Source organism: Ursus maritimus, unplaced genomic scaffold, assembly GCF_017311325.1.
Source record: "Ursus maritimus isolate PB19 unplaced genomic scaffold, ASM1731132v1 scaffold_2, whole genome shotgun sequence".
NCBI classification, from domain to species: domain Eukaryota; kingdom Metazoa; phylum Chordata; class Mammalia; order Carnivora; family Ursidae; genus Ursus; species Ursus maritimus.
In genome coordinates this window covers 35,462,056-35,473,881 of record NW_024424452.1, presented here as the reverse complement: position 1 = coordinate 35,473,881, position 11,826 = coordinate 35,462,056, and the positions used below count along the sequence as shown (strand labels likewise).

The window sequence follows — 11,826 nt, the reverse complement described above, 5'->3', positions numbered from 1 at the left end:
CCCCCCCCCCCCCAGTACTGCTGGCTGTCTGCCTGCCAGCCCTACCCTCTTTCAGGCCAGTACCCCAGCACCACCTCAGGACACCTAGTGGTCACCCTGCTGGGTCCAGTGGACCCTGGGTCCCAAGGGCCTCGAGCAAGCCAGGCAGGCAGGGTGCTATCCAGTAGGTGTTTCCTTTTGGGTTTGGAGACTGCCCCCAGCTTCTAGACTTGCTTTGCTGCCAGATTGGACAAGCAGGGGACAGGCGGGAGTGGCAGGGAAGAGGGGCTGTGGGCAGGGGTGGGGTGGATAGGGGTGTGGGGGTGGAGTCCAGAGTTCATGTCAGAGTCCCTCCTGGGCCTTGTTGCTGGCTGTTCTGGGGTGGGCTCTAGGCCAGCACTGGGTGGGAGTGACAGGAGAGAAGCTGGGGGACCTGGGCCCTGCCAGTCATCCCAACTGAACCAGGGCAATGCTGGCCACCCTGTCATCATCCAGGTCTGCTCCTGGGTCCTTTGCCCTGGATGGGGAGGAAGAAGCCTCTGTGTCAAGGCCCAGAGGCCCTGCCTCTCACCTTGACCTTGGGCAAACCACCTTCTTCTTTGGGCCTCGGCCCCTCCATTCCTACCCACCTCACCCGGCTGGTGGGCACCACAGATGGATTCATTCATTCAGTGGACATTCACTGAGTGCCAGGTGTTCAGGAAAAGCAGAGGGCAGGTGTGATGGTGCTGTTCAGGGAGTGGTTAGGGTGCTCAAGCTCCAGGTTACTTTAGGCTAGCCCTTTCCTTTCCCAGATGGGGAAACTGAGGCCCAGAGCTTTGCCCACATCAGACTGGGGCAGGCCAGTTTTCTGGCTCTGAGCCCCCAGCACTTCGCATTGCTGCCCAGTTCCCGATGGCGGAAGGAGTTAGCTCAGTGTGGGGGGCTGTGGGAAATAGTGCAGTGGTCCGCTCCATGAGGACTTCACTGGCTCTGGGACTCCCTTCCTGGAATGAGGTTCTGAATGCCAGGTGCATGGGAAGTGCTGGGGCAAAGGTCAGGGGGCAGTGCGTATGACACTCTGTGTGCAGGGCCAGGCATCCAAGGTATGTTCAGGAGCTGGTGACATTATGGCATTAGTGAGGACTTGAACCCTGGATGATCGTGGCAGGTAGCACAGGCCGCTGCTGGGCTGGGAACACTTCCCTCAGCAGCACAGAGTCAGAAGCAGGTCCTCTGCTCAGCTGTCGGGCACCTGCTGCAAGAGTCTGAGGCTGGAGAGGGTGAATCAGGGAAGACTTGCTGCAGGAAGGGGTGGGAGGGGAGTGGCAGCTGGAGGAGAATATGGGAATGTGGAAGGTTGTGCAGTGGGGCCTGGCACCCAAGAGGTGAGAGTTGGGCTCGTGGGAGAAAGGGAATCCTGAGAAAGGAGGTGCTGCAGGGGAGGGCTTGAGGACAGGAGCCTCTGGCTGGAAAGGAAGAGGGTGCTTTCTGTATAGAGCACTCCATGGCTCCCTGGTGTCCTCTATGTCCTGGCCCAGCCTCCCTCTTGGGCCTCCTTCTCTCCTGAGTGACAGGCAGGTTTGCTGAAGGTCAGCTGGAGCCACACCCCAGGCCTCTTCAGCTTTGGGCCCAGAAAGAGTGTGGGCTTTGGAACCTGCCAGTGAACCCCAGATGTGCTACTTACAAGCTCTGTGACCTTGGCAGGTGACTGAACCTCTCTAAGCCTCGATATCCGCCTCTGGAAAATGGAGAGACTAGCGGCTGAGGATGAATGGAGAGGGGGAACAGGAGCCTGTCTGGCCTGCAAAACAAGTTAGGACCTGATGCCCTGACACTTCACCCCATGTTCCCCCTGCTCAGCAGCAGCCCTCCCCCACCCTGCTGCTCTTGTTCCCCCACCGAGGTCTGGGTGCCTTTCATCCTCATTCATCTGTGGGCCCCCAGGACTGAGTGGGGTGGAGGGCTTGGTGTTGGAATGCATAACTGAGCGATGGGGTAAATGAGGTGGAGGGAGGGAAGGGCCAAAGTCCAGAGCCCGCCTTGCCAGCCTCTGCTCGGAGTTGGCAGGTGCTGTTGTGAGCCTGGTGCCTGTCCCAGGGTAGTGGGGGGTGGGTGGGCCATGGGGAAGAACTCCCTGGACTCAGGAGGTGTTCATTGGGTTGTCTTACAGCCTGACTTGGTTGGGAAAGCGCAGTGTTTCCTTCCCTTTGGGGCCTGGGCCTCATCCCGCTGCTCCTCATAACTCCTGGGTCCCAGACCTCCTGCTGGTCATGTGTTGTGTTCTGTGTGTATGGTGTTTGAGCACAGGTGTGACACATATGCATTGCCCCTATGTCGGGGTGCAGTGGGTGCCCGCCCATGTCCTGTGGGACACTGGCTATGGCCTTTGCCGGCCCCAGGGAGTTCTGGTGGAGTGCCCAGCCCTGCCTGTCCAGCCTGAGTGGCAGTGCTGCCTAGCAGGGCCTGGACTGCTTCTGCTGAGGCCTCAATGGGTGTGTGTCCCCGTCTGGCTCCCCCCAACCCCATGCCAGCTCCTCCCAGGGATTTGGGCGGCCTGGGCCTGGCCCTTCCCTTCCCAATCCGAGGGCGGGCGTGGGGGCTGCTTGGCGGGCTTGCCTCTGGCTGAGGCCCAGGTGCAGGCAGTGCTCAAAGCCCCACACCCCCCCCCCCAGCAAGCTGGGCAGACAGGAAAATACCAGACATAGTTGTGCAAAGGTGGCTGCAGGCAGGCAGGCAGTAGGGGGTGGAGGCCGTGGAGATGGGGGCCTAGAAGCCACCGGGCCTAAGGGAGGCCTCCATGCCAGGCTGGCCTCTGCAGCTGGACAGGCATGCACATCTGTGTGAGTGTGCATGTGCGTGTATGGGCTGGGCCTATGTATGAGTCGCTCCTCCCTACACCCCTCCCCAGCCTGGTGGCATTGGGGAAGCCAGGACTGGTGAGGGGTGTGGGCGTGGGGGGGTAGGGGTGGGGGAGCCAGCTGTGAGCCTTCCAGCTTCAGCACTGCTGAAGTATCTGGGTGACCTTGGCAGGCTACGTTATTGCATGGGGCACCCCCAGCCCCGGGCCAGGAACAAGAATCCTCGGCGCTACATCTCCTGCGTGCCAGGCGCTGGGCCTCTGGGATGTCCCTGCGGGATGTCCCGAATCCCCCCGTTGCCCAGTCAGCTGGTACCTTTTTGTGGTACCTATGTTTCTGACCAAGGCTCCTAGGGGGCAACAGGGACCCATCCTAGGCCCCACAGCCAGAGGCAAGAGCACAGGGAACTGGGACCAGCTAGAGTGGAGGTTCCTGGCACACACCCCTATTCAGGTACTGCCCAGCTGAGGGCTTTCCTGAGGCCCCCCGTGGCTGAGGGCAGAGAGCCCAGCCCTGGCTGGGTCACCTGGGGCACTTGCCCCCCCCAGGGGAATCTGGGGAGGCCTGGGGGGGGGGAGGGCTGGCTGAGGGCCCATCTTGGGATGGGGGAGGGGCCTGCCTGCTGAGTGAGAGGTTCCCAGGGAAGGCAAACCCCTTGGTCTTACAGGAAGTACAACTGGCCCTGGCCCCTCTCCTGGGACCTGCTGGGCGAGGCCTCAGGATAAGCCCCTCCCGTGGGTCCTGGGAGGAGGCCTGCTCCTTCCAGGGCAGAGCCTCCAGGGCCTCCCTCCTTTTCTTTGAGCAGTTGGGCTCTGGAAGGTGGCTAGGGGCAGCTGTGGCCACTGCCCAGGACAGGTGATGCCTGAGGCTCTCTGAGGCGCACAGGCTTGGTTAGTCGCACCTTACAATGAAGGCCAGGTGCACTCAGGTGAGGGTGAGACAGCGGCGTCTGTGGATACCATGGGGAGGGTCAGTCCTCCCACCCAGCTGTCCTCACAGCTCCAGAGTAGCCAAAGGCTGGATGTGTCAGTGATGGTGACAGTTAATTCAGCAAGTTTCATCAAGTACCTACTGTGTGCCCAGCATTGTTGTAGTTGCTGAATATTACATAATAATGGGAAACATTAAGAAATCGTTGGATGTGTGCATCATCACCCAAAACCCAATCAGGAGTTCTTATTACTAGTATGATCATCTCATTTTAGAGGTGAGGACAATGAGACAGGGAGGTGACCTGCCCTAAGTCCCATGGGCAGGAAGTAGCAGAGCCAAGATGGAGACCCAGGTGGTCTGACCGGTACTTGGACCCCTGCTCTGCTGCCTGCTCAGGAAGGGGGGCGCTGAGAGGATGAGGTCTGCCCCTGCCCCCAGCCCCTGCCTCAGGCAGCCAGGAGGGTGGAGCTCTTGGCCAGAGCAGGGAGGGAGCCAGAGCAGTTCCCAGGAATGTGGGGCCGTTTGCTTTGGCAGCATATCCGCCCTCAGCTCTCCAAGCTTCCCTATGCGCCCCCCCCCCCAGCTGGCCCCTCCAGCGCCCACCCACTGCCTGCTGCCCGTCCTAGGCTCTACCTAGCTCCCACAAACCCCTGGGCAGGGAGGGCGTGCCAAGCTGGAGTCCTTTTGCCTGCCCCTCCCCACATCCATGGGCAGAGGGGCAGCCTATAGGGAGCAGGGCTTCTGGACTCACCTGGGCTTGAAATCCAGTTCTGCCACAGACAAGCTGTGTGACCTTGGACAGGTCACTTAATCTTGGTGAGCTTCAGGTTTTCCATCTGTAAAATGGGGGTGGCCAGCACCTGCCTTAACAGGTGTTTTGGTCCTGTTGTCGTGTAATATTCACCCAAGGCTTCCAGTGGGCTTGTTCCCCCCTCCAGCCCTCAGGTTCCCATCTCTGAGAACTGCATGTGTATAGTGATGATCCCAGTCACCAGACACCCCAACACCCACAGAGCACAGGGGAGGCTGGAGACTTACTTCCCCTTTCCACTGGCTTTTGAGAGGTGCATCTTGGACCGTTGTCCCTAAGTCCTAGGCTAGATGGACCATGGCTGACCAAAGGGCAGTTTCAGGACCACGGGGGCAGTAAGGGGTGTCCCTTACATGGCCCCATGCTGCTGTGGAGTGGGCAGGGAGAGCCAGAATCCTGTCCTCTGCTTCTGGCAAGGAGCCCCTGAGTGCTTCTCAGGGTGGGTATGCCTCGCTGCCTCCTACCACCTACGCAGGCACCCCTCCAATCTCTCCACCAGCCAGCTGACCTCCCCCAAGCAGGGAAGGAGAGACTTTATCCAGAGCCCACTCCCGTGAGCCTGGTGAGCTCGAGCCTCAGTTTCCCCGTGTGTTCGACAGGGGCAAGGAGACGGCATCTACTCCCAGTAGGGGTTTTGGAGGGTTCAGAGAATTCCTGGACAGCCCGTGCCTGGCACAGGGTAGGTGCTGGACGCAGGCTGACTGCCCCCCCCGCCCCCCACGCCACAAGCGCCCCGGGGGGTCCGTGCGCCGGCTGGGCCTCGGTTTCCCCGGCCCCCAGCGCTCGCCCCTCCCGCTGCGGGGTGGGCTTGGCCGCCAGGTAGGCCGGGCCGGGCGGGGGCGCTCGCCGGGCGCTGCAGCTGGGGGCCGTCTGCGCGCGGCGGGGCGGGCGCACAATAGCGTCCATTGTCTGGGCCCGGCCGGCGGGGCGGGCGCGGCGGGCGAAAGCCGGGCCCCGGGGGGCTAGCGCGGCCCACCCTCGGGGTGACCCCCGCCTCGCGGGGAGGCCGGCCGGGGTCCCGCGCCCGCCCCGCCGCCCCGGTGGTCCCCGCGCTGCCCCGCTTCCTCCCGCTCCCTGGGCTCTAATTAGTTCCTTTCGCAGCTGGAGCAGCGGCGCCCGGCAGCGCGACCCCCTCGGCGCCGCCTCCCCGCCCGCCTGCGGCGAGGGGGTCGCGCCCGGCCGCCGCACCGCTGCCCTGCCGCGGGCTCCGCCACCGCTTCCGAAGCTCGCCTGTCCCCTCGGAGCCACGCGCATAACCCTGCGGAGCGGCCCTGGCCGCCTCTGGGATACGCGACGCCCGGGTGTCCCCCGCCCCAGCCTTCGCGAGCGTCGAATGGGGGGGGGGGATGGCGGGGCTGGCCCCCGGAGGTCCCAGACCCTGCCGCCTTCCCCGCTGGGCCTCCGACCCAGGGAGAGGCCACCCTGGCTGTCGCCTTCTCCCCTTCACCCAGCCCCAGAACAAAGAGCAGAGCCCCGGTTCAGAAATGGCCTCTGCAAACTCGGGGGTGGGGAGTGGAACGAGACACATTGAGGTTGGCCAAGGTCAGGACAGAAGAAAGGTCATAGGGGGTCTTCCCCTTGGTGTGGGGCCACCTTCGGGAGGACAGTTCTGGGTGGGGCCAGCCTGTGGTTAGGGATGCTGAGAGCTGTGGGCTTTTGGGGTAGCTTCTTCCTCCTTCCCAAGGAGTTGGGGTGGGGGGGCTGGGCCTCAGGACTGGGTTCTGGATTCTTCCATCAGAATGAATCCCTGCCTGGGGGGGAGGGCAGAACCCAGTGACAGGAAGTGTGTGTGTGGGGGGGGGGGCTTCTCTGGGGACTGGGCCTGCTGATTAAGGGGGGTGCTGGAGTTCCCACTCCCACCTGGGTACTGTGCCTGCCCTGCCCCAGAAAACAGGCTCCTCTTGGGGGGCCTCCCTAGTTGTACGTTGAGGCATGTCTCCAGCAGGTCTTCAGAACAAGGTGACCCAGGGTCTAGGGCTCCTCCCTGGATCCCTGCTGGCCTGGAGCAGATGCCAAAGGATGTTACCTGGGCAGGGTTGCCAGTCAAAGCGTCAGTTTGAATTCCCAGTTCCCAGACCCTCCTGCCCGCATGGTCCCCTTCTCTGGAAGGTCCAGTTGGGGGTGGGGGACGGAGGCTGTGGGGAGGCCTGTGGCCCTAGGCCAGCTGAAGGACCAGGCCACCAGCCCTTCCTGGCTCCTGAATTCTTAATCAGCATAAATATTTACTTCCTTCCTCCCCTTCCAGGCTCCCAGCACAGAGGAGCTTCAGGGAGGTTGGACTGGGCCTGTGTCTAAAAATAAACAGGTGGAGGGACAGGCAGACAGACAGACATAACTGGGGGAGGGGGGTCAGGCAGAGGGCAGCTCCCTGCCCAGCCAGAGGGAGAGCGGAAGGGGCCCAGGTCCATCCATCACTGTCACCCACTCACCTGCCCACCTTGGGTCTGGAGTTCCCAAAGGACAGGGTGGCAGTCTGATCCCAGCCCCACCTGCATCACTGGGAGCCCCTGGCCCATGCACGGCCTAGGGGGGGGGGCAAATCCAAACAGATCTGACTGCTCCCACCTGATGCAGTTCAACTGGGACAAGTCAGGTCACAGGCTGGGTCCCACGAACAAGTGTAACTGCCCCTCCTTGGGCTCCTATATTTAGCCATGTGCTGGCAGGGTCCTGGGATGTCCTCCAAGCAGAGGGTCCTATTTGAGGTAGGGGACTTGCCTTGTTCCCTGTGCGCTTGTAGGGTCTTGGCAGGAGAGCTTGTCAGGGGAGATGGATGGGCCAGGACTTGGGATCAGAGAAAATTGTTTAAAGTTGCTGAGGTGCATGGCCTGGAAGAAAGATGAGTGGGGACATAAGGACTGTCCTCCTGCTTCCGGATCCATGAAGCAGCTCTGCATAGACGTGGGCAACTCTGGTTCCCACAGAGAGAGAGAGGGGCGTGCGCACACACACAGCTGAAATGTATGGTCATTTACCACGTAGTGGTTACAGGGGTGTTCTGTATTAAATTATGAATACGTGGATTTGGTGAATGACATGAAGTATTGCATAGTGTTGGGTTGTTTAGCGGGTCGATTTTCAGGGTGTAATCATCTCAGTTAGCAAATGCAAGGATACAGTTTGACCACATGTGGAAAGGTTGCCCCTGGAAAAAGTTTTTGAGTTTGGAGTACAGAGTTGACCTTGCTCTTAAGTGATTTTTATGTGAAAAAACTCACACCACTGAGAATTTCTAAGGCACGGTGAAAATACCAGAGTGAGAACTTAAAATAAAAGAATATCATCACCACTAAAAAAAAAAAATTATGTGTGTATATATCTTATTAACCACCAGACAGAGCTGGTCCACTTCCCTCCAACCCTGTCCCTGGCCGGCCTGGCTGGGCCACAGTCTCCAGCTGCCCCCTGGTGGCGGCCCAGGGTCCTCTGGCTCCCCTGGCCTACCGGCACCTTCCTTCTGGACCTCACTGGGATGCAAGGCCCCCTGTCTGCACCCCCATCCCTTGGGCCAGGCTCTGCACACCTCGTCTGAGACAAGGTCTCAGCCTGCTTCCTTTGCAGGTGACCATAGCTGCCTGGGAGGCCCCACACAGCCAGCACTTGGCCATCAGTAGCGGGGAACCACTAATGGCTACCTTGGAAGACACTCGTTGCTCTTCTGGTCTGGTTCTGGGTCCTCAGGCTCAAACCAGGCATGTGATCCCGAGCACGACTTTCCACTCAGTCAGAAATGACCTTTGGGACTTGGCTGAACAGTTCCTGGGAGAGCTGGCCTTGAAGCTGGTAGCTCTGTCACTTCTTAGCTCTGTGACCTGAGGTGGTGTCTCTGAGATTCAGTTTAATGGCAAAATTGACTCTCTGAGCTTTGCCTCCAGAAAAGACTTGAGGGCCGTGGACATAGAAGCTCTCAGTAGGTGGTTGGTGCTCCTCATGTGACCTGGGGCCAGAGCCACTCAGAGGGTCCCCCTTCCCAGGGAGACAGTGCTCATTCTGCCGCACATCCATGCCTCCCTCCCCTGGCGGCTTCCGTGGGTGCAGTCTGAGAAGCTTGAGGCCACAGTGTCACAGTCCAGCTCCTGTCCTCCCCCAGGTTCCTGCCTGAATACCAGCTTGGGAGCTCCCCACTGCCTGCAGCCACCTCCAACCCAGCCCCCCATCACCATGCACTCCTTGGACGAGCCGCTCGACCTGAAGCTGAGCATCACCAAGCTCCGGGCGGCGAGAGAAAAGCGGGAGAGGGCACTGAGTGTGGTCCGGCACCGAGCTCTGCATAGGGAGCTTGGCCTGGTGGATGACAGCCCCACCCCGGGCTCTCCGGGCTCCCCGCCCTCAGGTACAGCACCCCGGGCAGGGCAGGGGGTCTCAGGCCCTGATGGAGCCGTGGCAATGGGAAGAACGTCCAAGGTGTGTCGCCCAGGATGTAAGCAAGCCCCTTGCAGCTTTCAGCTTAGAGCTAGAGCTCTGTCCATTTATCCTCCCAGCAGTTTGTCTCTGGAGGTGACATGGTCCCTGGGGGGAGGCAACTGACCTGCCCAGTTCCATGGAGCTGGCACAGCAGAGCCAGGATTCAAAGTAGGCCTCAGGGAGGACTTGGAGGAGCTGGTAAGGGGGAGCAAGGGATTCACAAGCGGTGACTGAGGCCCTGTGACCCAACTCCTGGGCTGTGAGGCAGTGTGGCTGGTCCATCAGGTCTGTGCAGATTGGGGATTGAGCCCAGCAAGGGCTTCTCTGGGTGCCTGGGGCTCAGGACTTCCACTCTGCCTCCCCTAGCCCCTGAAAACCAGACCTACCATGTCTGAGCTAGAAGGCTCTGGAAGCAGCCTGGGCCAAACCCTTCCTGTTACAGAAGGGCACAGTGAGGCAGGATGGGGCATAGGAAAAGTCAGGAAGGTCCCTACCTGCCAGGGTGACAGCAAGCCAGGAGCCTGGCCTCAAGTTCCTGTTCAGTGGGTGCTTTCCACTTCCTGTCTTACCCAAGGGCTGAACTGTCATGGTGGCAAAAGTCACATTTGTCCGTTGTGCAGGCTGCTGCTCAAATGCTTGGGGTCCTGGGGTGGTCTGGGGGTGTGGCTGGTGTCCGCTTCCAGGGTCATGGTGGGGGATTCGGAGGATTCCCAGCTCCAGCACTCTTGAATAGTGCTTCTCCCTTAGGCTTCCTGCTGAACCCCAAGTTCCCCGAGAAGGTAGAGGGACGCTTTTCGGCAGCCCCTCTGGTGGACCTCAGCTTGTCACCGCCGTCTGGGCTGGATTCCCCCAATGGCAGCAGCTCGCTGTCCCCTGAGCGCCAGGGCAATGGAGACCTGCCTGCAGTGCCCACTGCTCCGGTAAGGAGGGCATGTGGGTTCTGGAAAAGAGGTGTATGGGTTTCCTGGAAAGGACCACAAACTGGGTGGCTTAGAACAACAGAGATGTATTACTCTGCCACAGTTCTTGGAAGCTCAAGTCTGAAATCAAGGTATTGATAGGGCTGTGTTCCCTCTGAAGGCTCAGGGCAAGAATCTTTCCTCACTCCTTTCCAGCTTCTGGTGGCTCCCGGTGTCCCAGGCCTCATAACTGCGTCATTCTGATCGCTGCCTCTGGTGCTGCCTTGCCTTCTTCCCTCTGTTGTGTCTCTGAGTTCAGATCTCCCTTTCTCTTATGAAGACATCCATCACTGGATTTAGTTCTCCCCAATCCAGTATGGCTTTTTTTTTTTTTTTTTTTTTTGAGAGGGAGAGACAGAACTGGGGTGAGGGAGAAAGGGAGAAAGAGAGAGTGGGGGTGGGGGTAGAGGGAGAGAGAGAAAGCAGGGGGTGGGGGGAGAGGGAGAGAGCAGGGGTGAGGGCTAGAGAGGGAGAGCGAGCCAGGGTGAGGGTAGAGGGACAGGGGGCGGGGGCAGAGAACTTTTTTTTTTTTTTTTTTAGGATTTATTTATTTGAGAGAGACTGAGAGAGCACAAGCAGGGCCAGGGGCAGAGGGAGAAGCAGACTCCCCACTGAGCAGGGAGCCAGACATGGGGCTCGATCCCAGGATCATAAGATCCCATATGATCCCTGGGATCATAACCTGAGCTGAAGGCAGAGGCTGAAGTGCAGCCACCCAGGCGCCCCAGGAAGAGAGAGAATCTTAAGCAGGCCCTATGCCCAGTGCGGAGCTGAAGCCGGGCTTAATCTCATGACCCTGAAATCATGACCTGAGGTGAAATCAAGAGTCAGACACTTAACCAACTGAGTCACCCAGGCGCTGCCAGTATGACTTTTTAACTTGACTGCATCTGCAAAGACCCTATTTCCAATTGGGGTCACACCCACAGGTACAGGAGGTTGGGACTGGGACATGTCCTCGTGGGGGACAGTTCAACCACTCAACCTGCCACATAAGGAGACGGGGGGGTCTGGGCCTGCTGGCCCAGCAGGGACCACTGACCTGCTCTGCCTTTCTACTGTCCCCCAGGACTTCCAGCCACTGCGCTATCTGGAGGGCGTCCCCAGTTCTTTCCAGTTCTTCCTGCCTCTGGGCTCTGGGGGGGCCCTGCATCTGCCTGCTTCCTCCTTCCTCACCGCCCCCAAGGACAAGTGCCTCTCACCAGAGCTCCCCCTGCCCAAACAGCTGGTGTGTCGCTGGGCCAAGGTGAGTGGGGGGGCTAGGAAGAGGGGGGCCGGGGTGGGTGGCCCCACTCAGACTCAGAACGCTCCCCGGCCCCACAGTGTAACCAGCTCTTCGAGCTCCTGCAAGACCTGGTGGATCACGTCAACGACTACCACGTCAAGCCCGAGAAGGACGCAGGGTACTGCTGTCACTGGGAGGGCTGTGCCCGCCATGGCCGAGGCTTCAATGCCAGGTGAGGGAGGGCAAGGGGGGGCTGTGGGGGGGCGGGAGGGAGCGGCTCGCGTGTCCGGCGAGCTGAGTCGAGCCCCCCTGTGCCCTCCCTGGAGCAGGTACAAGATGCTCATCCACATCCGCACACACACCAACGAGAAGCCGCACCGCTGCCCTACCTGCAGCAAGAGCTTCTCGCGCCTGGAGAATCTAAAGATCCACAACCGCTCGCACACAGGTGAGCGGCCGGCGGGGGCTGGGCGGCGGAGAGGTGAGCGACACTTCTCGAGTGCCACAGCTGGGTGAAGCCTCTCCTGGGGGTGTGCCCCTCAGTGTCCACTCCTGGAGCACGGACGTCAATGTCACTGTCGTCAGTGTCACCGTCCCATGAATGCGAGGCGGCCGCGCGCACTCCTTGCTGTGCTCCAGCACGCGGTGGGGCCAGCACTGGTGACAGAGGCACAC

General features: G+C 60.4%; 1 protein-coding gene across 3 annotated transcripts in view; it reads left to right on the top strand.

Annotated features, from left to right (window-relative positions):
• GLIS2 (GLIS family zinc finger 2) overlaps positions 1–11,826 on the top strand; it is an 18,881-nt gene that overhangs the window by 5,224 nt on the left and 1,831 nt on the right. The window contains exons 1-5 of one of the 3 annotated variants that reach the window (XM_040635402.1): positions 7,603–8,896; positions 9,715–9,887; positions 10,996–11,172; positions 11,250–11,383; positions 11,478–11,599. In XM_040635402.1, coding sequence (XP_040491336.1) covers positions 8,725–8,896; positions 9,715–9,887; positions 10,996–11,172; positions 11,250–11,383; positions 11,478–11,599 — 778 coding nt within the window. In that variant the 5' untranslated portion in view covers positions 7,603–8,724. Of the gene's footprint in view, positions 1–7,602; positions 8,897–9,714; positions 9,888–10,995; positions 11,600–11,826 lie in introns of those variants that run through there. The other 2 variants (XM_040635403.1, XM_040635401.1) reach the window with 2 other exon arrangements.